Raw genomic sequence first — 24968 nt, forward strand, 5'->3', positions numbered from 1 at the left:
TAAATACTATTCTTTGAACTTGGTAGGAACTGTAGAACTTGGTAGAGTCTAAAATAGTTGGATAACACTATACAATAAGCTTGATAGATACTACCTATTTGAATAAGTGTTTGTCACTAATAACAAACTTGACTACAATGTCATCACTACCAACATCCAATCTTTCCTTTCTATTAGCTTGCATGAATAATCTCCCTCTTTGAAGACAATCTCTCCCACTTTAATATTTTTAATATTTCAATCTCTCCCTCTTTGAAAATAATACCAAAGAAATTATCTCTTTCTCATACATCTTTTCAGGTTTGGATTCTTCATATGACTGATTTATTATATTGTTCTTCTTCTTTACTACTACCTTGGGAAACTCCTAAAGTAGAACAATATGCATCTATGTGTAAGATAGTCTAATCAACATATTTGATGCAATGCTTCTCTGTAGCTTAAGTAGCTTTGTCTAGGGGAATCACCCCCAGTTTACCTCTAAGATATTCATGAGCATCCTTAGGTAAATCTTTAGTGAATATGTCAGCAATTTTCTCTTTTATCTTTACATATTCTAATTTCACTTCTTTGTCTTAAACTAACTCTCTCAAGTAATGATACATTATGGCAATGTGTTTTGTCTTTGTGTGCATAACATGGTTCTTTGATAATTAATAGCACTTGTGTTATCACAATAGATAACCACTAAATTAGTAATTTATTCAGATACAAATGATATTTGAATAATTTACTACTGCTTCCACATACTCAGCTTTAGCTGTTGATTGGGAAATGCAATTTTGCTTCTTGCTTTTCCATGAAATTAGTCTCTTTCCTAAAAATAATGCACCATCACTTATTCTTTTCCTATCATCAACATTTCCTCCCCAATCAAAATTAGTAAATACCTTTAGTTCAAACTTATCATTCTTCTTTTAATACAATTCATAGTCTTTTGTTCCTTTCAAATATCTCAATATTCTCTTTACTACCATCGTATGATTATCCTTAGGGATTTCTAAAAATATAGCAACAATCCCAATATCTAATGCAATATTTGGTCTATTATGAACAACATTTGTAGTATAGTAATCATTGATTTGTATTGTGTTTGGTTCACATTAGTAGAATTATCATTCTTAGATAGTTTGTGTCTAGTAACCATAGGTGTACCTACTAGTTTGGAATCTTTCATCCCAAAAAAATTTAGTATCTCCTTGATATATTTGAACCAAGTAATGAAGATACCTTGCTTCATTTGATATACTTATAAACCAACAAAGAATTTGATCCAACCAAACATTGACATTCCAAATTCCTTCTTTATTTCATCAACAAAAGTTTTTCATAATGCTTCCTTTCCTCCAAATATGATATCATCAAGAAAAATTTTAGATAACAATATTTCATTATTCTTTCCATTCTTCAAATATAGATTGATGTTATCATTTTTCCTTGCAAAACCAATCTTCACCAAATAATTATGCAATCTCTCATACCATGCTCTAGGGTCTTGTTTCAACCATATAAAGCTTTGTGCAACTTGCATACCATATTCTTCTTTTTAGGATCTACAAATCCTTCAGGCTATTCTATGTATACTTTTTATTCTAGTTTCCCATTTAGAAATACAAATTTGGCATCCATTTAATATACCTTGAATCCTTTATAAGTAGAATATGAAAGCAATTTTCTTACTCCTAATCTTGCTATAGGGGAAAATATTTCTCCATAGTCAACATTTTTCGCTTGTACATATCCTTTGCATACCAATATAGCTTTATTCCTTGTGACTTCACCTTTCTCATTCAACTTATTCTTGAATACCCACTTTTTTCTAATAGTATTCTTGTCTTTAGGTATGGATACAAGAGACCCTATTTTGTTCTTTTTAATCTATTTAATTTCTTCATTCTCCAAAGCATCTTTCATAGCTTTGGGCTTGAACTCAAAAAGTAAGCATGTATCACTTTTGAGTCTTTTTCTTGACATAACACTAGACTCTTTATCTCAAATTATTTGTTTAGGTGCATGATATCTTCTCACAAATTTTTATAACATAAGCTCTTTCTATCTTTGTTCTTCAATAGGTTCATTTTGAAAAATAATTTCAAGTTCATTATCTCTTTTTTGTTCACATTCTAGTATAGGTTATGCACACTTGACATTTCCTTCCTGTTGTTCATTTTCCTCTAACCTATGACTTGGCATCATTTATCTATTGCTTGACACCTATAGTCTAATGCTTGACAACTAGATGTTGCAACTTGGTAGTCCTAGTCTGTTGAGGATCTATAGCTTTGATTTCTTGTTCAATTGGAGTGCCTAGAGCACTATCATTCACATATATGAATGAACTATAATCTTTAGGTTTTTTCTTACATTCAACTTCATTTTTCTCTATATATTCATTGAATTTCACATTTTCACTTTCCACAACTTTGCTAGTGTTAGAGTTCAAATATTTAAAAGATTTACTCTTGGAGGAATATCCTAGGAATATGCCTTCATCACTTTTACCATCAAGTTTTCCATTCCTATTGTCTTTAAGAATATAACATATTATTTCAAAAACTCTAAATTATTTCACATTAGGTTCATAACCATACCATAATTCAAAAGTTGTAGCATTTGTACCTTTCTTGACTTGCACTCTATTTAGAGTATAAACAACTTTACTTACAAATTCCCTCCAATATTATGTGACACATTCTTCTCCATCATCACTTTTCTAACACAATCCATGTTTGATCTATTTCTCCTTTTAGCTATTCCATTTCAAGGAGGGGTCCTAGGTGCAAACATTTGTCTTTTGATTCCTTTGTAATTACAGAATATGTTGAACTCATTGGAAATGAATTCACCACCTCTGTCAGATCTCAAATACTTTAGACTCTTCCCTATCTCCCTTTTAACTCTAGCCAAATACCACTTAAATAGATGAAAAGCATCATATTTTTTGTTAAGAAATATCACATTCATCATTCTAGAGTATTTATTAAGAAATAGAATGAAATATTTATCTCCATAGTAGCTTTGAACTCCAATAGGTCCACATAAGATAGTATGAACCAATTCCAAAAAGTCATCAAATGAATAAGTTTTTCTCTTGAAACTAAAATTTGTTAGTTTTCCCAATTGACATTGTTTGTGCATAACATTGTTAGGTTTCTTTAGTTTAGGCAATCCTCTTACCCTTTTCATTTTACTAATGCTAACCAAATTGTCAAAGTTTACATGACATAACCTTTTGTACCATAACCAAATATATTCATATTATGCAAAAAAAAATGTCTCATCAAATAAATCTAGGTAGAACAAGTTACCTCTTGTTTAATCACCACTTCCAATCAATTTACCATCAGTATCAAATATTTTGGCCTTTCTATGATGGAATTCAACTTTGTAACCTAAATTTTTTAACTATGAAACACTCAAAAAATTATAGTTAAATCCTTCAACATATTAAACATTGTAACATTTGATTTTTTTAGTTAGTTGAATTGTCCCTTTACCTTTCACAAGACATGGAACATCATTAACAAATTTAACACAACCACCCTTTTATGGTCCAATGTTCTCAAATTTACTTCTACCACCAGTCATGTGATTAGAGAAACCACTATGAATTATCCATTTGTCACTTTTTTTCACATAAAAGATTAAATTAGTTTTCTAATCTTCATCAAAATATTCTTTCATAGAAACATAGACTACCTCTTCATCATTGCTTTCAAATTCAATGCTAGTTTCATCTTTAGCAATAGAATAAGATTTCCTACCTTTGTCCTTACAATCCCTTTTCCTCTTGAAGTCTCATGTTGGAAATATTCTAAAAGGATAAGTTATTGAGAGGGGAGGGGTGAATTAGTAACTTCTAAAATTTCTAAAGCTTTAAACCAATTAACACTTAATCCAATATGAAAATTTTGATCTAATTGCATGCATGAGAAATTGAAAACATGAAAGCATAAATTACACTTTGAAACATAAATTTGGTGACCCAAAAACCCTCCAAATAGAAAGTAAAATTGTAGTGGGGATGATACCCACAAGCTTTAGTACTGCAGTATAAAGTTGACCTGTTAAGGCTTGCATTGATCACTTCTGATGATCTGCCCTATTAGGAGCAATAAGGACTACTAGGTCCACCTTGTTAAAGGATTCACAAACATACAATGAAGTATGCACTTGGTAAATAGATTTGCATAAGACTATTAGGTCTACCTTGTTAAAGAATTTGACTGATCCACATGTTAGGATGAAGCAGTAACTGATCTTTGATCTACAATTTGGTTTGCTAAATGAGATTCCTTTAAGTGTATAAATCACCTTGCTGTGATAGATGAATCTTTTCTACTCCTTATACTTTGTAGCCTTTGTAATTCACACTTTTTCTCTTCACATTACTTCCTTATTGATTCCATACATTTTTTATTGGATGTGATACAATACATTACATATATACCAATCTAGTTATACAATTACAAAGTTAGCCATAATACAAGTTTACACAAATATTACAAAGTTGGCTCAAATGTAGACACTCAGGTTCTAAAGATTGACTTGGTGAGGTTCTTATAGTCGGCATCTACTATCAATTCTTAACATCATAATGCACTCTATAGATGTAGAAGCTTTGTCCATACTGATCACTTCCAAGTAGTCTTGAACTTGATCTACACTAGTGACTCAACGAATACTGTGAAGCTCATCATATAAACTAAATCACTTGATTACCACTACATATATCAATAAACACTATCATCTTGAGCTCAGTATAAACTGAATCAATTGGTTAACATTGAGTAGCTTTGTCAACATTAGAATAGGATCACATCAACTATGAATTTGGTAACCACTGTACAACTTGGTTTGCACTAGTAAACTTGGCATACACTAAGATGCTTGATTTACACTTCTAATCTTCACAATAGTTGTAACTGCTTGGTATACAAAATTTGTCCAAAGGACTTGATAGCATTTATAGAACTTAGTGACAACTAAAATGCTTGGTTAACATTGTTAACTATATAATAAGCTCAGTAGATACTTACAATCTAAATAAGTGTATGTCACTAATAACAAACTTGATTGATATGTCAACAATCTCCCCCTTTAGCATTAGTGATGAGAACACTTATTAGCCAAAATTGAATTCAAAAAGTTCTTGAATATCTTTATCCATCACCTTGTGATTCTAGGTCGATAGAGTATACTATTTTGAAATTTCTCAAAATTGGTTTTGTAAGATATATTTCTATGCATGGTAAGGCTCCTATATAGTATACTATACATTTGAATACATCTCCAATATACACTTGTTATACATTGTTCTTTAAATCGTTTTTTTAAATTATCTGACATCTATCTCCCCTATTTCCTTTTCATCTTATGTATCAATTCTTACATCTTTCTTCCCCATAACTCATCATTTCCATATCTTCTCCCCCTTTTTGAAAATAATGCCAAAGATTTATTCTATATATTTACATATTAAAGCGAAAATGAGACAAAAAAATTGAATGTATCTTGGGTATGATAGCCAAAGTTTTGTCCAAATTATCTTGCAAGACCTTACATGTGTGTAGTGTAATCTGCACTTCTACTGACAACTCAATCATGTGGTCTGCTATGGAGAATTTATCATCATGGATAAGAGTTTTTGCATATGTAATATGCTTTTGTAGTGCATCCATGTTAGGGAGAATCATATAGTGAATATCTACCAATGTAGATCAAATTCTTGCTTCTTCTCTAAGAAATTTTGCCTAAATATCTATTAGAAATCTAATCTTATTGAAATGTACAAAGTTTGAACTTGGGTCAACCTGTAACTATTGATCACTTGCTTTGAGATCTTTATCAATCTTGGACAATTTGTCTTTTATTTGCTTAGTGAAATTTGAAACATCACATAACTTACCAAAAAGTGATGATACATTAGTACAACAAGTTTCCACAGAGCCCAAAATGGTAAAGAGTTCTACTTGGTAGATGGAAATCTAATGAGAAATATCCTCTAACACTTTATTCTCAAATTTCTTCTCTACTTTCTATAGTAACTTATCTTGTCCATCTACATCTTCATTGAACTTTTGGACTACCTCTACCAACTAAAAAAAAACTAGCTGAGATGAATCAACCTCTATACCTATAGCCTCTACCAAAATATTCTTGGCATCCTCAATGATTTTAAATTCTCTGTCTCTTTCCTCTCTTAACCTCTACTGCTTGGCTTTCCTTTGAAGAATTTCACCAAATGTCTGCATTTGATCTAGATTGAGTTTGGATATGTCCCAATTTGGGATTATTATATGCTCATCAAGGTCTATTACCTCTTCCTTTTCTTTTCCTTTACCCATAAATTTTGTGCTCGATTGAGGCTTGGTCTCAACTATCCTTACACTTATTTTTTGTTCACTAGGAATGGAAAAAATAGTAGACATAATAGGACTAGTTGCAAAAATTGATACTGCACTTATTGTAGAAATACCTATAGAAATATCTATAGTAGCCAAAATTGATATATCCAAAAATTTTGTATCCAACATGGTAGAAGAGGGAAGAGTCTACAGCTCAGTGGATGAAGTGGAGGTCACTTCAATCAATGATGTGCTAAGCTAAATTGGTGCAAAGATTGATTAGATGTTAGTGTTGTCACTGGTAGTAATAATCAATCCTACTGAGGTTGTCTCCATGCATTATGTTGTCACTACTTTTCTTGGAGAATGAGGGAGTGAGGTAATAACTATTGCAGCAATCTTAACTGGCTTAGTTTCTTCATCATCCTGTGTTTCTTCCTTGGTAGACACTTTCTCCTATTCTCTTCATTATCAATGTTATCAAAATGCGTTATCTCTTCATCATTTTCTTCTTAATCTTTCTCTTCTTTATCATCATCATCATCTTTTATATCAATAGAAAATCACTTGGTTTGTGAAGAAGATAAATATTCGACCATTTATTTGTTGCAATCCTTACAGCATGCTCAATATCTTTCATCAAAACCAAACAAGTGTTGAATTTCAAAGTTAATTTCTCATAATTTTTCTTTAGATATTCCTCAACCTCCTTATCTGTTAAGCTCAGAATAAGCTACCTCAGGGTTTTCCCATAGATTTCTCCTATAGTTTTCATGGAAAATTCCCATCTTGGCTTAATCTTATCCATCAAAATATTAGGAATTTGAGAGGTAAGCTAGTTAGGTGAGTATTTCCACTTACCCATTTTTTCCATCACCAAATCTACAATTTTCTTTTGTTCTTCCTCAATCCTTATTTCATACTTTAATGCTTCAAAATTTGTTATAATGGCCCCTGCTTGTAGATCTTTTTCTATCTTGGAAGGTGGGTGGAGGTGTTCTAGATATTATATCTCCTCCTTCCTTATTAGCTTTCTTCTTTGAGGATATTTTGGTAAACAAAGAAGTGGATGGCTTGGTAGGCTTGGTAATGATTACCTTGCCCTTCTTCTTTAGTGGTTCCTCTTCCTCTGATTCTTCATCACCCTCTTCTTCTTCATCCTCACCTTTTCCTTTGATCAACAAAAGAGTAGAACTAGTTTTAAACTTGGTAATTCTTTGCTTGCCTTTGTTTACTGCCTGAGGGGGCTTGATCTCTAGTTCTATCCTACCTTTGGCTTCATCATATGTATCAAAATATGTAAACTTGGGATCAACTAGTTCATTTACAAGTGCCTCAATTATATCCTTAGTTTCATCTATATTAACCTTATATCCAAGAGGTTTCACCCATGCAATTTTAGGCCTGACTACCTGAATGTATACCTTATCACTATCTACCATGAAACACACATCATCCTTATAATCTTCAACTAAGTTCTTTGGAATCCTAAATCTATTATTTATTTTCTCTTTAAATGAATCAAAATAGTTATCCATGATACTATTATAATTCTCTCCCATCTCAACAATGTACTCATTAATCTGGTAGAGTACTGGCACATCTTTTCTCCATACAACTAAACCTTTGAAAGGGAAGAATTTCTAAACATAAAAGAATAAACATGTCAATAGAGAGCCAACTTACATGGTTTTTTCTTTGATGTTCTGATGCTCTCCATGTTCTTGTTGAATTGAATCAATAGTAGCTCCTCAAGGTCAAGAGAAAGATGATTCTTAACTAACTTTTTTGCAAGGTCAACTACTTTGCATGAAACACTATTCAACATACTTTAACTATAGATCTTATGTGAATACTAAACTTTAATTCCATGTTAGTGACACTACTTATCTTCATGTCTCTACCATCCCATTCTACCAGGGTTTTTGTTTCTAGTTTAGCCCGACCTAAGGTTTTGGTCATTTAGCTTTAGCCAACATTGGGAGACTAGTGATTCTATGAATCATCTTCTTTGTGATCAATATTGGTTGCTCCAACCATAACTGTCCATTGTGCAACTGACTAAGAATAAACCTAATCCATTTCACTTGGAATTCATGGGACATGTAAGGAATATGGGTTAATCATTTTCTCTCAAGGTGTTGATGTTTGGGTTTCAAGACGTCATTTACACATAACTTTTGTAGGGCTTCATCCATTTCCAAAGTATCAATATATTGAATCATTCATTTAAAATGAGAATGAATTTTTTTAATTAACAATACCTTTGGAGGGATTTGTGACTACACTTTACTCAAATCTAGGGTTTCAACAATTGTAGGGCTGAGCTTCAAGTTTGGTGCCTTCTATTCTACACCATGAACTAGCATGTTTGAACCTCACTTTGCCTTACTACTACTAGATGCCATCTTCACTCAATAAGGTTTGAGAGAATTTGAAATCTTTCAATAAAAATTTTCTCAAATCACTTGAATGCTCTTGAAGATTGCTCTGCATAATTTACTCTCAAAAATTCATGGTGTAAATGACTTCAATTTCATTCCTTCTATTAAACTTTTCCATAAATACTTGGTACAAATGATAGATCAAATTGATAGACTATCATCCACTTCCTTGCATTGATTACTTGATAGAGCCTTCCATCATTCAGTAACCATATGAAATTTAGTTACTCCCAACCTCACTCGGTAGAGTCTATGACCTAACCTCACTCCGTAAGGAAAGTAACTCAGTAGTAACTGGTACCCTTTTACTTGGTGATCCATTTGTATTTTGAATACATATATGGATCTTTTGTCCTTTCAATCAAAACTTATTTGGATGTCTTATTTGGTAGCCTACTCCTAGTTTTCCTTTGAGAAATCAAGTAGAAATTGTGAAAGTGACTTGTTCATCATTGTTTGGACTTGTATTTTCAGTAGACTTTGGAACTCATTGTTGTATCATTTATTTTTGGATGTTATCAGCCTTTTCCTTCTTTTCATCTTCAACCCTTCCAATATTCATGTAGTTCTTAGAAAGATGACCAAGTTTAGTACAAATGAAACATCTTTTAGTAGTATCTATTTTCCTCAAATGATGCTTTACACAATTCATTCCAATGTATCCAAATTCTCCATAGTAATAACATATGCACTAGGAGTTGTAGCCCCAAACAAATATGTCTTTCACAATTTTCTCTACTAGATTTAAAATCTTGGTTTTGCATTTTGGTTATTTGTGCCAATGCTTCTTACATTTGTGACATTTTCCTTCAAATCTTGGTTTCTCTTTACATTCATTAGCCTTATGACCATGTTGATTGCAATTGTAGCATTTTGCATTGAATTTTGCTTTACCATTGCTCCAACATTTTTTGAAGTATGACCTATCTTACCATAGTGATTGCAAGTAGGTCTTTGATTCTTTTGAGCTCTTTGCTTGGATGATTCTCCTTCTTCTGTATATCCAATTTGTGCTTTTCCTTTTTGTCTATAGAGATTTATATCATTCAATTGATTCATGTCTACTTGGGATTTCATCATTCTTTCATTGATTTTTTTTCATAGTTTAGGTCATTCTAGAATCTTTCATTTTTAGATCTTAGGTTCATGATTTCTTCATTTGCATTGGTGAGCTAATTAATGAAGTATTCTTGTTGAAGGGATAGGTATTGGATTTCATTCTTCTTTCCTTCTATCTCTTATTTTATCTTGTTTTTCTCTTCCATAACTTCACATAATCTTACTAACTAAATTTTTTGTTCTCTTCTTAGTTTTCTTCAATGTAGAGATGATCATTCATTTGAATTACAAGATCTCTTCTTCTTTTCAAAGATTGAGAGATTTTCTCCTTTGCTTTCTTGAGTTAGGCAATAGCCATTTCCAAATCTAGATTCTCATTGTCAATAGCCCTATCAAGTCTAAATATCTCCATTGCCTTTGATATTTGCTCAAGTTGTTAAACTTTTCTTTGAGAACCATAAAGCTCTGATACCAATTCTTGGAAATATTCTAAAAGGCTAGGTTACTAAGAGGGGATGGGCGAATTAGTAACTTCTAAAACTTCTAAAACTTTAAACTAATTAACACTTAATCCAATATAAAAATTCTAATATAACTCATGCATGAGAAACTAAAAACATGAAATCATACATTACACTTTGACACATAGATTTGGTGACCCAAAAACCATCCAAATAGAAAGTAAAAATGGAGTGGGGATGATGCCCACAAGCTTTAGTACTACATTATAAAATTGACCTATTAAGGCCTACATTGATTACTTCTAATGATCTACCCTATTAGGAGCAATAAGGACTACTAGGTCCACCTTGTTAAAAGATTTACAAACATAAAATGAAGTATGCACTTGGTAAAAAGATTTTCATAAGACTATTAGGTCTACCTTGTTAAAGGATTTTACTAATCCACCTATTAGGATGAAGTAGTAGCTGATCTCTGATCTACAACTTGATGTGTTGAATGAGATTTCTTTAACTGTATAAATAACCTTGCTATGATATATGAATCTTTGTTGCTCCTTATACTATTATAGCCTTTGTAATTCACACTTCTACTCTTCACATTACTTTCTTATTGATTCCATACTTTTTTATTAGATGTGATACAATACATTAGATATATACCAATCCAATTATACAATTAAAAAATTAGCCAAAATACAAGTTTACACAAACATTATAAAGTTGGCACAAATGTAGGCACTTAGGTTCTAAAGACTGACTTGGTTAGGTTTTGATACTCAACATCCACTATAAATGCTTGACATCATCATGCACTTGGTAAACATAGAAGCTCAATTCATACTAATCACTTCTAAGTAGTCTTGAACTCAGTGTGCATTAGTGACTCAGTGAATACTATGAAACTTATCATATAAATTGAATCACTTGGTTACCACTGCATACCTCAGTAAATGCTATCATCTTGAACTTGATATAAACTAAATCACCTGGTTAACATTGAGTAGTTACAACTTGATTTGCACTAGTAAACTTAGCATACACTAAGATGATTGGTTTACACTGCCAATCTTCACAATAGTTGTAACTACTCAGTATAGACTAGAATTTGTCCAAAGGACTTAGTAGCAACTGTAGAGCTCTGTGACAATTGAAATTCTTGGTTAACACTATTAACTATACAATAAGCTCATTAGATACTTACAATCTAAATAAGTGTGTATCACTAATAAAAAAACTTGACTGATATGTCAATAGTCTTAGTCATCTCTTCTTCCTTTGTACTTTCTCTCTTTTCTTTCATCATTGTCCTCTTTGTCAAGACACCTTGCAGTAATATGACCAACCTTGTTGCATGAAAAAAATTTTATGGGAAGTTTACCTTTGTATTTTATTTTGCCTCTTCCAAATCTCATATCTATCAGTTCCTCAAGTTCATCAAATTCATCATCAAAAGCATCACTATCATTTTTTCACATGTTTTCCCTTTTCTTTCTTGCTAAGAACTAGTTATGATTTAAAAGAAGATTCGATAGTAGCAGGAGTGTAAATATCAAAATTTGACATCTCAAATGTAGTAAGTCTACAAATTACACCTTCTAGAGTTAGGTTATTACCTAGTGTACATCTTAATTCTTCTATTGATGAGACACTAATAGCATAAATTGGAATTAAAGTTCTCAATACCTTTCTGATTATTGTTTCATCTTCAATCATTCTTTTAAATCCTCTAATAGCATTGATAACTTCTTTGATTCTTGTGCAATATTGCATCATATTCTCACCTTCTATCATTCTCATTTCATCAAACTTACCTCTTAGACTTTTTGATTTGACTCTCAAGTCATTATCATCTCCTCCATAGATGGTCTTTAGTTTATCCCACATTTCCTATAATTATTCAATTCCTTTAGGTCATCAAACTCAGCATAGCTTAGGGTTGAAGCAATCTCAAACATTGACTAATTATGCTCTTGTTTTTCTTTTAGTTTTTGAGTAGTCAGACGGATTATTGTTATGTCCACATATATGTTGTCTACAAAATCCAATGCAACATCACCAATACTAGCTATATGTAGTCTCATCAACTTTTTCCATACAAAAAAAAATTCTTTGTTCAACTTTTGTACATCTCTTTTGTATTCCATGATCTTTATCTTTGAGTATCTTAAAACTTCTCTCTACAAGAACCAATGTTCTTATACCAATTTTTAGAATATTTACAATAACTGAGAGGGGGGAGTGAATCAGTTATTCAAGGTTTAGATGTACCATTTGAATAAGCAAATACTTAAACAATTTTAGATCTTATTATTCCATTGCTAGGCCTCTACTATAAACTATTTGCAACATTAGTTGGTTGTCCACTATTCTAAAGATAACAAACTTGCAAAATGTAAACTTAAATCAATAAAACATCATAATAACATCCACACAAGTTTGACACTATGATTTTATCTAGAAATTCAATTTGGGAAAAACAATCAACAACATGTCATCAAATTTTACTCTTCTAAAGTTAACCATGTTAGGTGCCAACCCTATTAAATGTTACAACATGCACTGTTAAATGTGACCTTGTTAAAAAAATTAATCACCCTATTAGGAGTGGCCTTATTAGAGGAATTTAGAATATTCCATTATAATGTCACCCATTCAAAGGATTTACAAAGACTATTAAGTTAACCTTGGTTTAAGGATTTCAAATGCTATTCACAATGGTTGGATAGTAACAATAGGTTTAATTTATTAAGTACAACTCACTTTACATGTTTAGATCTATGTGTAGCTATTAATACTGATTTACTATCTAGCCTCCATTGTCATCTCAATGTCATATTTTCTTGGAAAACCTTCAAGCAATCACCCTTCTCTTCTTCATGACTCAACTAAGTCTTCTACTTATATTTTCTAGTCAAAAATGTCAATAACAACTCCAACTTTTGAGAACTCCTTCTCATGTGCACAACTTCTTTGTACTCTATGCTCTTCCCTTATAATATTTTTTCCTTTGTACCTCTTTAAATAGGAAATTATAATCTTTTTCCACTTAATCAACACCATAGATCTTAGTGTTGGAAATATAAGAGGAGTAACTAAGAGGGGAGGGGTGAATTAGTTACTACAAAAATAAATCCTAGATTTCTTAGATGTCAATACAAATTGAAACTCTAATTAAACTATATCATGCTATAACTCGATAAATACACATGCACTTGGTTTAATCTAGAAAATACTACAACTCAGCAATAATTGTGTTGGTCTAATTTTTCACAATGCAGAAATTATGGAAAATTTTAGCGAAAAATCACTTGAGGTTTAAAATCTTGCAAATTTGGGTCTTGTTCCTTTTATTTTTCAAATTCTTAGATTGACCTAGTTTCGAAAAACCCTCAAAATATTTTCAAAATCTTTTTTAATGGTATATCATTTTGCCTAAGGAAGGGCTTGCACAAGCATGAATTCACTATAATTTTGTTTAACCTTATGTGGTTGTGCTTGGCTTGCAAATTGCTTAATCATTCTATTAGCAAATACCTTTGATGACACAAAGTCTTTATAATCGTTGATCTTGTTTAGATCAATGACTATCGCATGCCTACAATTTCAAGATGCAAGGTTTTTAAATAATATGGGCATGCGACTTGGTGACACATAGCCCTTGCTTTTTTTTTAAAATTCTAGTGAACCGTAAAAGGAGTCATAAGTTGTTAGAAACTTTTGTAGGATTGTCAGTTCTTTTAGTGCATGCTCTAGATTTCTTGTGATGTCATTGATTGAGTTACTAGCAGAGATATGCTTTTTACACTGATAAGCATCAACCATTGATTTCATTTGAATCAAGGGCTAGCACTTTCCTGCAAGAAGGAGATGCTCGTGAAATAAATAATGCAGGGAAGTGTCTTTGTGACACATGTCATAGTCTGACAAGATGGGCCTGCCATTCTCAAGGATGATGATGAGATGTCTTATGTGGCAAGTGTCAGATGAGTTGGAATGGATGGAGATACTTTATTCTTCACTGCAGCCAATGTGGTACTCAAATTGCCTAATTTTATAATCATTGATCTATCAAAGATCAAAGGCCAATGCATGCCCACATTTTGAAGTTGCACGAGAGATAAATAATGCGAGCAAGCAGTTTATTTATGCGTGTCATAGTGGGGCCAAATTATGAAGGAACGTTGAGTCACACCATGTGGTCTGCCACTTGTGCTTAGCTAGAAATACTTATGATGTGTCACAGAAAGTTTCAAAAATTAATGCAATAGTCAAGTAAGTTAGAGCAAGCAGATTGAAAGCAATCATTTCATTGGCCCAAGTGGATGATGCGAGTATAAAGTAAATAAATTTTTCACACCGCTGATCTTGTCTTGATCAAGAAAGGATGCTTTTTCACATAAAAAACTTGATTGAAGTTTAAACAAAGTAGGAATGTGCCATACAGACACATGTCCATGGTAACATTGCTCTTCCCATCTTGTAAGGTTTATAGATTTCTAGTATTACCATCGTTGATCTTCCAGAGATTGATGATTGGCACAAGCCCATAATTTGAAGATGCTCGTCTGATAAGAAAAGTGGGAATGCACCAGTTTGACATGTGGAAAAGATAATGTCAGGCACCTACTTTCTTAGAAGAAGATATGAGACCCGCTGGCATGGAATGTTGTTAGAAGGCGCAAACTCACATGAAGGCTTCCTATTGGTTAGTATAGCTAATTGGAATTTGTTCAAATATGAATTGATCAGATTGTTGATCTTGTCTTGATCAATGAGTGGTGCTTCCCTGCAATTCTAAGGTGCAAGAAATGTAAGAAATGTGAGCAAGTGGTATTACGACACGTAGCCTTGTCTTTCAAAGCCAAAAAGCTAGTTGGCTTTTAAATCAATGTCGTCCAATCTAGTGAAAATCTATGGATGGGATTCAAATTTGGTTGCAATTTGGGGGTAACAGTTACTGAGAGTTAATATGGTTCAAATTTCATTCGTGCAATTTCAATATATGAAAAGAACTAATGATCTCACCATTAATGAATCACCAAAGTGCGCACAAAAAATTTATTTAGAAATCTAGTAAAATTGCAGAGGAAATCACACAGTGTAGAAGCACAAATCTTGGCGTGTAAGTACTCTGTGACTCTAAAAATTCAAGTATTTGCTATCATGAAATTCCTAGGATTTTCTTCAAAATGCCTCCCTGAAAAGAGTTCACTGGACAAACAGATTATTTGAAACATTCTATGCACGATGATTTTCTTGAACAATTCCCCTTATTAGTACATGAAATAACTAAGGGAAGGGAACTCATTCCAAAACACCTGATAGTAGCTATAGCAGAAGGTTTTTACGACAAAGCAAATTCAATAAGAGATGCCCAGGTTTCCATGGGGGGTCTAGAGTTGGTTACAAAATGTTTTTTAGAGCAAAAAATGGACACTCCTATGAGCAATGTATGGGAGTTTGACATTGATAAATTAATAGTCCCCATAGTCTTCTTTGATAGTGATTTGTAGATGGATTTGGCCAAGAAGTATGAACCGACTACAGGGTGGGTAAAGAACCATGCCAAAGTGAATCTTTTTAGGGTTTGCCCTAAATTAATTAGTGAGGTTTTCAACCTTAATCCTAACCATTCTGTGCATGAAACTATTGATATGGATGACCTTCAAGAAAGGTATGATGCACAAAGAATTTACCTAAGAATAGGGCCACTGCAAGAGCATGCTGCTAAAATTGGCACTTTGCTTGTGATTATAGCCACTACCCCAAAGCCATTGCTAAGAAGGCACTTCAACCTTAGAACTCAAGCATTATATTTTTCTCTTTGCAAGATTTTTGGGATGGATGAAGCTGATCAAATCCCAGGTTCTATTGTCCTTATCATGGCTCAAACTCTTCAATTTGGGATGAGCACCATTCTAGATTTTGCTACTTTTCTTGCGAAAGAAATTCACAATGGTCTAGTAGGGATAGCATGGGGAAAAGTGGACAAACCATTCTATTTTTATTCATTGCTTATGCATGTATGCTTGTATAAGGGATTCACCCTTTTCTCCAAAGTTATGGAGCTAGAAACAACCAGAGATGGAGAGAGAAACCCAATGCAGCTATGGAGTGTAGATCTGACTTTAGAAGCTATAGATGCCAGTTACATGAGATTTGATAGATACTTCGCATCAAAGCTTAGGTTTCTTTTGAAAGGAGATAGCCCTAGAATTCCATAAGGATTGCTAGAATTGGTCAAACCTAAGGACTATGCATAAGGACTATTGGTTAGTCATAACTGGGGGGATATAATCCCTTACAATGTCTCAATAGTAATAAGAGTATATGGCTTTTTGGGAAAGCCTCATGTTCTACCTTTCCATGTGCCCTTGAAGATAGGGATAGTTGAGCTCCTATGGCAGATAAGCACTATAGATGAGAGGGAATTGTCTAAGAAGGGTACTTTCTTTCAAATTGTTACTATAGTGCATGATTTTTTTTTTTGTCAGGAAAGGGTGGAAGCACCTGAATTTGTTTCTAGATAGATATAATAAGGCAAAATATCATGCCAAATTTATTGATCTCGAAGGATTCTATGACCTCTTAAGAGAGAGGGTGAAAGCTACTCACATGGTACATCAAGTTTATTATCCAAAGGACATAATCAAAAATATTTTCACCTTGCAGGAACAAGAATTGAGGAAAGAAAAATGGATAGTATTCAACAAGACCTTAGAATTTATTAATGATTTTGACCCTTAGTATGACCCATTGAAAGACAAAAAAAAATTGGGGAGCCAAAGTGTAATCATTAATAAATAATTTTGATGTGATCATCCAAAATATGAATGAAAAGAAATCCACATATGTTGAGACATGTCCAGACAAGGCTACAGAAGTACAAAGGAAGATAAGAAACAAAAATATAGTGGCTCCTAGCTAGTATACATTATAGAGAAGGGCAGGTTATTTCATGGTTCAAAGTATGCAATAGGCACCCCTTCATCAGAGGCCAAGGTCAAGAAGTCCATCTACAACCAACTCTCCAAAAAGGCAAAAATTAGAGTACGGGTCTTCTTCCTCTCAAAAAGAACAATACTCCCCAAGCTAGTCCCTAATTTGGATAGATGATGAAATGTCTCTAAAGGAGAAACTTAGACAAATTGGTGGAGAAGGGGATGTGATTGTTACTCCCACAAATTTGGAGATCGGAGAACCACAAGAACCTCCCATGCCTTCCTTGGATTTAACTGTTGTTGATTACCAAGGTAAGGAAATTGATCCGATAGTTGCTCAAGCCTCTAAAAGGTTTATTAATGATGAGAATTTTGTAAAATCTAGGACTTTTTCTCAATTTTTGTGGAGATTAAACATGGGAAATTTTGAGAAAACCTGTGAGAAGATCAAGGCTAAGAAACTAGATAGATCTGATTCAGTTATTAAGGAAGAAGTGAAATCTATATTTTTGAATGATTTTGCTAAATTTACTCCTAAAGCTGGGAGGCAAATAGTTGGATAGTCAGGAGTCCTCCTTTTTCTAGAATGGGATATAGAAAATGCTATTGTTTTTTATTTAGTAAGGAAACATAGGGATGTTCAACTAAGGACTACTGAAGAAATACTATAGGCTCATAGAGGAGTCAAATTTAGTGATGACCACCAAGCCCTTGTTATATGGTCCATGGAAAAAAGGGACAATACCAAGATGCATGAGATTCCCACTGCAAAGCATACTGGTGCATTGACAATGTTCAGGGCTAGTGAGGTTAGTAGTAAACAAATCATTTGGATGGCATCAGAGATGCTAAAATTTGGTAGCATGGTGTTTGGCCAAGAGGAAGATAAATTTTTGCAACTCAATGCTAGATTTGAAGAAGTGTTGAAGGCATATGATTAGAGGGGTATGCAAATACAATCATTAGAAAATAAAGTAACTCAAATGGAGAAGTTTCTTGGGAAAAGAAAATTAGGAGAGACTAGCAAACCTAGGATTGCATACCCCCCACAGCCACCTGTTGAACCTTTTAAATCAACACCAATTATTGAGATACCTAATACTCTAGAAAGGCCTCAGTTCTATACTATAAAGGATTTTGAAGAGGAGAAAAATAATTTATATGCAATGCATGTAGAACTTAATAATCAATATGAAGAGAAATTGAGGCAAGGTATCATGTATTTCATAGATAGGATAGAATGGCCCACATTTTTTGATCAATTAGCAAGGATTTTAGCTCTCGGGGATGAATTGAAACAAAATGAAGCTGTATTTAGACCCATTAGACAAAAGTGGATAGAAAGAAATTCAGATATCATTGCTATGTGTATATCTGTTATTTAGCTAACATATCATCAGATAGAGGAAACTTTTGATTTACTAAATAAGTTGCAAGGTTTCGATGATAGGCAAGATTCATTCTATAGAAGATTAACTACTTGTTTTTCCAAGTATTTTGCAGAAAAAATTGATTTTTTCCCTTGTGCTCTAAAAACAATTCATAAAATAAAGGAAAAGGAAGAATGAAAGAGGGAGCTAGATGAAGTCTTTTGTGAAAGAATAAATAAGGTTATAAATGAAATGGTCCATTTGTTATGGGCAATGACAAATGAGGAGTTGGTAAAAGTATAGTTATTCTATAATATCATCAAAAAAGATTTTGCTGATATAGAGGCAAATGCAAATTCTTTAGTAATTGTACAAAGAGAAGTTCTAAATTTTGATTGGTTGGAGGACACTAAGTACAATAAGTGGAAGGAAGAGTTTATATCTATAGAAAAAATCGAAGGAGATGATGAGGTAGAGGATGATGATAAAGAAGAAGGTACAAAAGTAGAAGCCAATTTTGCCACTGATGATAAAGACAAATAGGATCCTCAGGTAGTGGGAGATGATTCATCACTATCACATTTGATGGCCACCTATCCCAAGGAACCAGAACGATAAAGAAATCTGATCATAATATTTTTGTCTTTCCAAAGGAAATAACAAAGGTGGACCCACAAAGGAATGTTTGATGTACCAGTCTTTCTATTATTCATAGTTTTGTCTTATTGTGATCGATGCATATAAAACTTTTGAAGGACACCTATCAATCACATCTGCCCTTTTCTTGTTGCAGCTCATGCCTATATAAATGAGTTTTCAAGGCAATGTGATGGTCTGAAACTTGTAGAATTTTTTGTGTTTCTCAAGAAAAGTACATTCATTCGGTCCAATAGTATGCAAGTGTTCTGATTTTGCTTCAAATTGTACTCTCTAATAATAAATTGAAATGACAGAAAAAACAATCTATTCTGGGCTTTCAATTGGTTTCTATTGGTCATTGTATTAGTCATCTGAAAGGATAATACAAAAGGTATTTACATTCTATTTGTGTCATCAATTTTTTGTCTCTTTTTATGGATTTGTCTACTTTGAAGTCATTCTAAATAAGGTTTAGCTTGGTTAAATGCAATCTAGATAGGTTGTATGCTAATATCACTATTGCTTTTAATTCAAGGAATTATAGAAATGCTTCAATGAATCAGTAGGGTTTATGAATTTATAGAAAGGATATTTCATAAGAATGGAAATGGGTGATTACAACTGATTAATTCATCTACAAGTTATTTGAATTAGATCTTCCACCAATATTTAATTCTTTTCCCAATGGATAATGCACCGGTCTCACAAGTCAGAAGTAAGCATGGGTGAATTCTATTGTTGCATATCAAGTCATTTAAAAAAATCAAAAACATTTCATTCCATTTTGTTTAAAGTTACAAATTTTGGTTACCACTCGTTTGCATATAGTTTTTTGAGTCATAGATAGCCACTGATTTCAAAAATACTTGTAAACTATAGGAGATTTATAACTAGATCTGCAGGTAGGGGATGTATATAAATTTGAGAAGCTTTTAGAGAAAATTGATAAACCGTGTATGCGCATGGGGGTAAAGGATGAGAATCAAAATGAAACTAAATTAATTTCATACCATAGTTTGCATTTGAATCATCCCTAGGTACACCCGCCTTGGTTTAGTAGAGCCTAAAGAGTAGGAAACTATCCTTTGGTTTTGTTGAAGTTGGGTCACAGTGGTTTATTCATGTAATTGCTACAGGGAATTGGCTAATCCTTAGATTGTGTGAGTCATTTCACTATGATATTGAGCATTTTGTTGCTCAGTAGTTTCAAACACTAAAAGAATGGTGACTCTACTAGGGAGATAAGATGGCAATCCATTTTGTTGAAAGGACAAGAGTCTCTGGTGTTCGTTGAAAATTTTAGTCCTACTCTCAGTTGGGTTTTGCCTAGTCAAGTCACCAACAAAATGGTGACTCTGTTGGAGAGATAAGATGGAAAATAAACCTTGTTAAAAGGACAAGAATCTCTAGTGTGAATTGAATATCTCAATCCTATTTTTCAGTATGGTTTTGCCCATCTGAGTCACCAATAAAATGGCAACTCTGTTGGGGAATTACAGTTAGTGTTGTCATAAATAGTGAATTATTAGAGATTTGTGTCCCCTTGGGTAGAGTTGTAGATTTTTCATGCTGAAGTCCCATAGATTTAGAATTTGTATACATTTTGCTCGAGACTATCACTAAAGGATTTATCATTTTCTCAGTTCTTTTTCCCATTCTTATAGAGTGGGTGATGACTCAAAAGGTTTTAACCAGTGTCAAGATTAAGAAAATTGTTGTCCCAAATTATGGAAAATAAAAGAAATACACAGGCAAATGTAAAGAAAAACCCAGGAATCAAATTACAAACTAATCTCCCTCCTAGAGGAAGATAGAATTAGGCTGTGAAGGGAAGTCAAATGCAAAAAGGAAGTTATTCACAAGAGCAACTAGTAGGGAAAGATAACATTCACCATTTTTATGTTGAAAGGGTCCCTTTCTCCAAAGGTTCCAGATCTCATCCAACCTTGTCTGATGATGATTTCTATAATACCCCTGAAATGATATGTCAAGAAAAGGTTGTGCAACCACATGTATTTAGTCTAGAGGATAGGACTAGTAACAATCTTTTCCAACATAGAACAAAACCTTTCATGTCAGATTATTCTCCTAAAAAGTTTAGACCTAGACACTTAGAACCTAAAAATTTTAATGATGAGAAAACATTTGGGTCTGAATTCACTATCCCTGATCGTGATGAGAATGAAATTTAGAGAGCACGGCTTGCTAAGAAAGAAGCTATAAATAGGAGATTTCAAAAGGAAAGGGAAGAAGTGATTACGAAGAACTATGAGGAAAAATAAGAATTACTAAGGAGAATTGTTGCTCTAAAGAAGAAAAATGAGATAGCAGCTAGTGCCTAGTAGCTTGAGATTGTGGGACAAGTTGAACAACTTAAGAGGCAAGAGAAAAATTTGCTGGAAACTTAGAAAATGAATCTAGAAGGACCTATAGTAAAGAAAATTAGGAACTACACTACTCTAGAAGTTGATAACAATAGAGTAAAAAATGTGGAACTAGTTGAAGGGGCTAAAGACAAAAGAAAATAGAAGGAAGTTGGTATTAGGATCAATGAACCAGTACAAGTTGTCCAAATTCATGATTCTCTGTCACCTTCAAATATTGAGCTAGAAAAGAAAAGAAATGAAAAGAGAGAGATGCTTTAGCTAAGAAATTGGAGATTGCAGAAAATGAGGCCGCTATAGCTGAGATGAATAATAAAATCAAGTTCCTAGAAATGGCTAAGAAGCAATCTATAGCTATGCCCAAGGGTAATGTAGATGGTGGACATGACAAGGCAGATCAAGATACCAGTTAGGTACATTTTCCTTTTTTATCTTCTATTTCACAAAAGGTAGATCAGAATAAGTCTCTTGGTGATGCTAGTACTACCAATGCTAATGATAATGTCAAAATAAATGTTCCCTCCCATCCTAGGATTGATTTGCAAAGAAGACCTGTCCATTTACAAGGATATAGGAAAATATGTTTTGATGGAATTCATGGTTTCCCTAATCCTATTCCACAAGAGATGAGAAAAATATTGCCTAAATTTTCTGGAAATAATGCTATTACCTGTGAAGATCACTTAAGAAGCTTTTTGGATATGATGAGTGATTATGAGGTTGAAGCAGAAGATGTTATAATGAAATTGTTTGTTCAGTCACTTACTGAAGATGCTAGGGAATGGTTTAAAAGACTTCCTAAAATGTCTATTATGGATTGGAAGGATATTGAATATTGTTTCAAGGAAAAATATGGTGACAAGTTGAGTCAGCGTTACATTCTGACTAAATTTAATAACATCAAGAGATTGCCAAATGAATCTATTATTGAGTTCAACAATAAGTTCCAAAAAAGGATGTATAAGCTAATGCAAGCCATGAGAGTTGATGAAAAGGTATACCTAATCACTTATTTGAATGCTTTTGATGGTAAAATAGCATATCAACTTAGGGACAAGGAGCCTAGAACTTTAAGGGAAGCTTTTAGGAATGCTGTTAACATTGAAAATAATCTAAGAATTTCAGGCAGATTAGAAAGTAAAAGGGATGTCCGTAGATTGTTTGGTAATAAGGAAAATAGAAAGGAGGATAAAAAAGGTGTAGGTGGGGAGAAATAGGAGCCTAGTGAGATAACTCAAGTTCTCAATGCCATAAAGAGCTTAAATCTTCCTCAGGTAAAAAATGATGGGAATCCCACTGAAAATAGGACCCTTTATCAATCAAATTTCAATAGACAGAATAGGTTGCAAAATTTCCCTTATAATACTACTTGGAAAGATGGTCAGCCTAATGTCCCTTCCCCCAAGAATACTAACAACAAGGTCACCCCTAATCCCTTATCAAAAAATTCTATAAATATGGTAGATGAACCTGAATTTACTATTGAACCTATATGGTGTTTTGTGTGCCAATTGTCTCATGCTCCTAAATCTTGTGTGGTAGCCTTGCCTTTCCCTGGAAATCAGAATGTAGTGGAAAAATGTCAGGAACAGGAGGAAACCAATGATGATGTAGGATGTAACATGTTTGATTCACATTTTTCTGACAATGAAGGTTGTGATAGAGATATAAATGATCAGAGATGCTTTCATAGTGTTAATCAACAACAAGTATTTTTTGATGAAAGTGATGTTAAGGATAATGTGTGTAACATGGTAGGTTCAAAGGAAGAAGTGACCCTAAGAAAACCATCTAGAGAAGAAATTGACCAAATTACTGCTAATATGGTGGCTCAGGTTCATACTAGAAGTATGGTTCAAGGAAAGGAGGGAAATAAGGTAGCTAGTATTTTTATAAAAGGGACTAACCATTAGAAAGTGGAAATTGTAAAACCTAAAGATTCCCCTGCTGTGAAGGTTAAATTTGCAAATAAAAAATGGGAACCAAGGAAAGGGGGCAACCCTGAGGATATAGAGCGCTCAAATAATGTCTCCAAGAAAAGAGATGGGAAGATATCACAAAATGTCACTGAGCAAGATAAGAGTCATCATAATCCTTTGAACACTTTGGGTAAGCATGATGAGAAAGGGAATGTGAATAATGATAACCTTTCTGATTCTACTATAAATATGTTTTCTATTTTGTCTTAGATTAATATTAAGGTTCCTCTGTCTAAGTTATTGAGAATCCTGGAGCACCGAGATAAAGCCATAGCATGGTTGGGGAATATTGAGATAAAGGTAAGTCAAGAATGTAATGAAAACCACATTCCTAAGGAAGTGAAAAAGGAATAGGATACTAAAGTGGTTGTGTCACAGATTCCTTAGATGTTTTTGGATAACTCTATCAATGAATGTTTGGGAAATGTTGAGCCATTTTTCTTAAGCATCTTAGTGAATGGTAAAACATTAAAGAATTGTATGATTGATTCTGGTGCTTCTAGTACTATTATGCCTTTTGAGATAATGAAAGAATTAGGTCTGAAGGTTGACACTACTCAAGGAAGATGTTGTTCCATGGATAAAAGGGAGATTACAGTCATAGGCACTATTAGTGCCCTGCCCTATACATTGACAACCTGCCCAAATAAAGAACTCACTATGAGTGTATTGGTTGTTGACATAGCACCTCAATATGGCATGTTATTATCTAGAAAATGATGCTGCCATGGGAGGAAGTTTGCAATGTGACCTATCATTTTCTACTTTTAATATTGATGGAAATTTTGTAAAGATCAACAAAGAGATAAAAAGCATCTATATGATAGTAGAGGAAGTTGAGGATAATATGACAAATTTTGTGGATACAGATGCCAATGTATTCAGAGCTAAGGTCCTAACTCTGAAGAAAAGAAAGCAAAGATCTCCGATAGAGATGGAAGTTGATACAAAGAGAGATAAAGGTGACTTATGGGCCATGTTCTTTGATGGTGCTTATTGCAAAGATGGATTAGGTTCAGGTATTTTATTAATTTCTCTTGCTAGAGTAACTTACAAATTTTCCTTCACATTGAATTTCCATTGTACTAATAACATAGCAGAATATGAGGCTTTGTTGTTAGGACTTAGACTAGCTCATAAGCATGGGATAAAATGTATACATGTAATAGGGGATTCTAACTTAATTGTATCCCAAGTGAGAAATGTTTATGTGTCAAAGAATAAAAGATTAAAACAGTATAGGAATGTAGTATGGGATATGATTGAGTGCTTTGATGCATTTGGGATAATTTGGAAGGACAGATCTAACAATAAGATGGTAGATTTGTTGGCAAATATAGC

The 24968-nt window shown here is 33.2% G+C and overlaps 1 protein-coding gene across 1 annotated transcript; it reads left to right on the top strand.

Annotated features, from left to right (window-relative positions):
* Window positions 1–22274: 22274 nt before the first annotated feature.
* Window positions 22275–22865, top strand: LOC149576838 (uncharacterized). The gene has a single exon (XM_089795137.1). The coding sequence runs from the start codon at window positions 22275–22277 to the stop codon at window positions 22863–22865; it is 591 nt and encodes a 196-aa protein (XP_089651263.1).
* The last annotated feature ends 2103 nt before the right edge of the window (window positions 22866–24968 follow it).

Source organism: Cupressus sempervirens, chromosome 1 (assembly GCF_028749045.1).
Source record: "Cupressus sempervirens isolate cs-2001-9-10 chromosome 1, ASM2874904v1, whole genome shotgun sequence".
NCBI classification, from domain to species: domain Eukaryota; kingdom Viridiplantae; phylum Streptophyta; class Pinopsida; order Cupressales; family Cupressaceae; genus Cupressus; species Cupressus sempervirens.

Excerpts from the sequence above, each read along its gene's own strand:
- LOC149576838 (XM_089795137.1), top strand. The coding sequence starts at position 22,275 with ATGAGAAAAATATTGCCTAAATTTTCTGGAAATAATGCTATTACCTGT.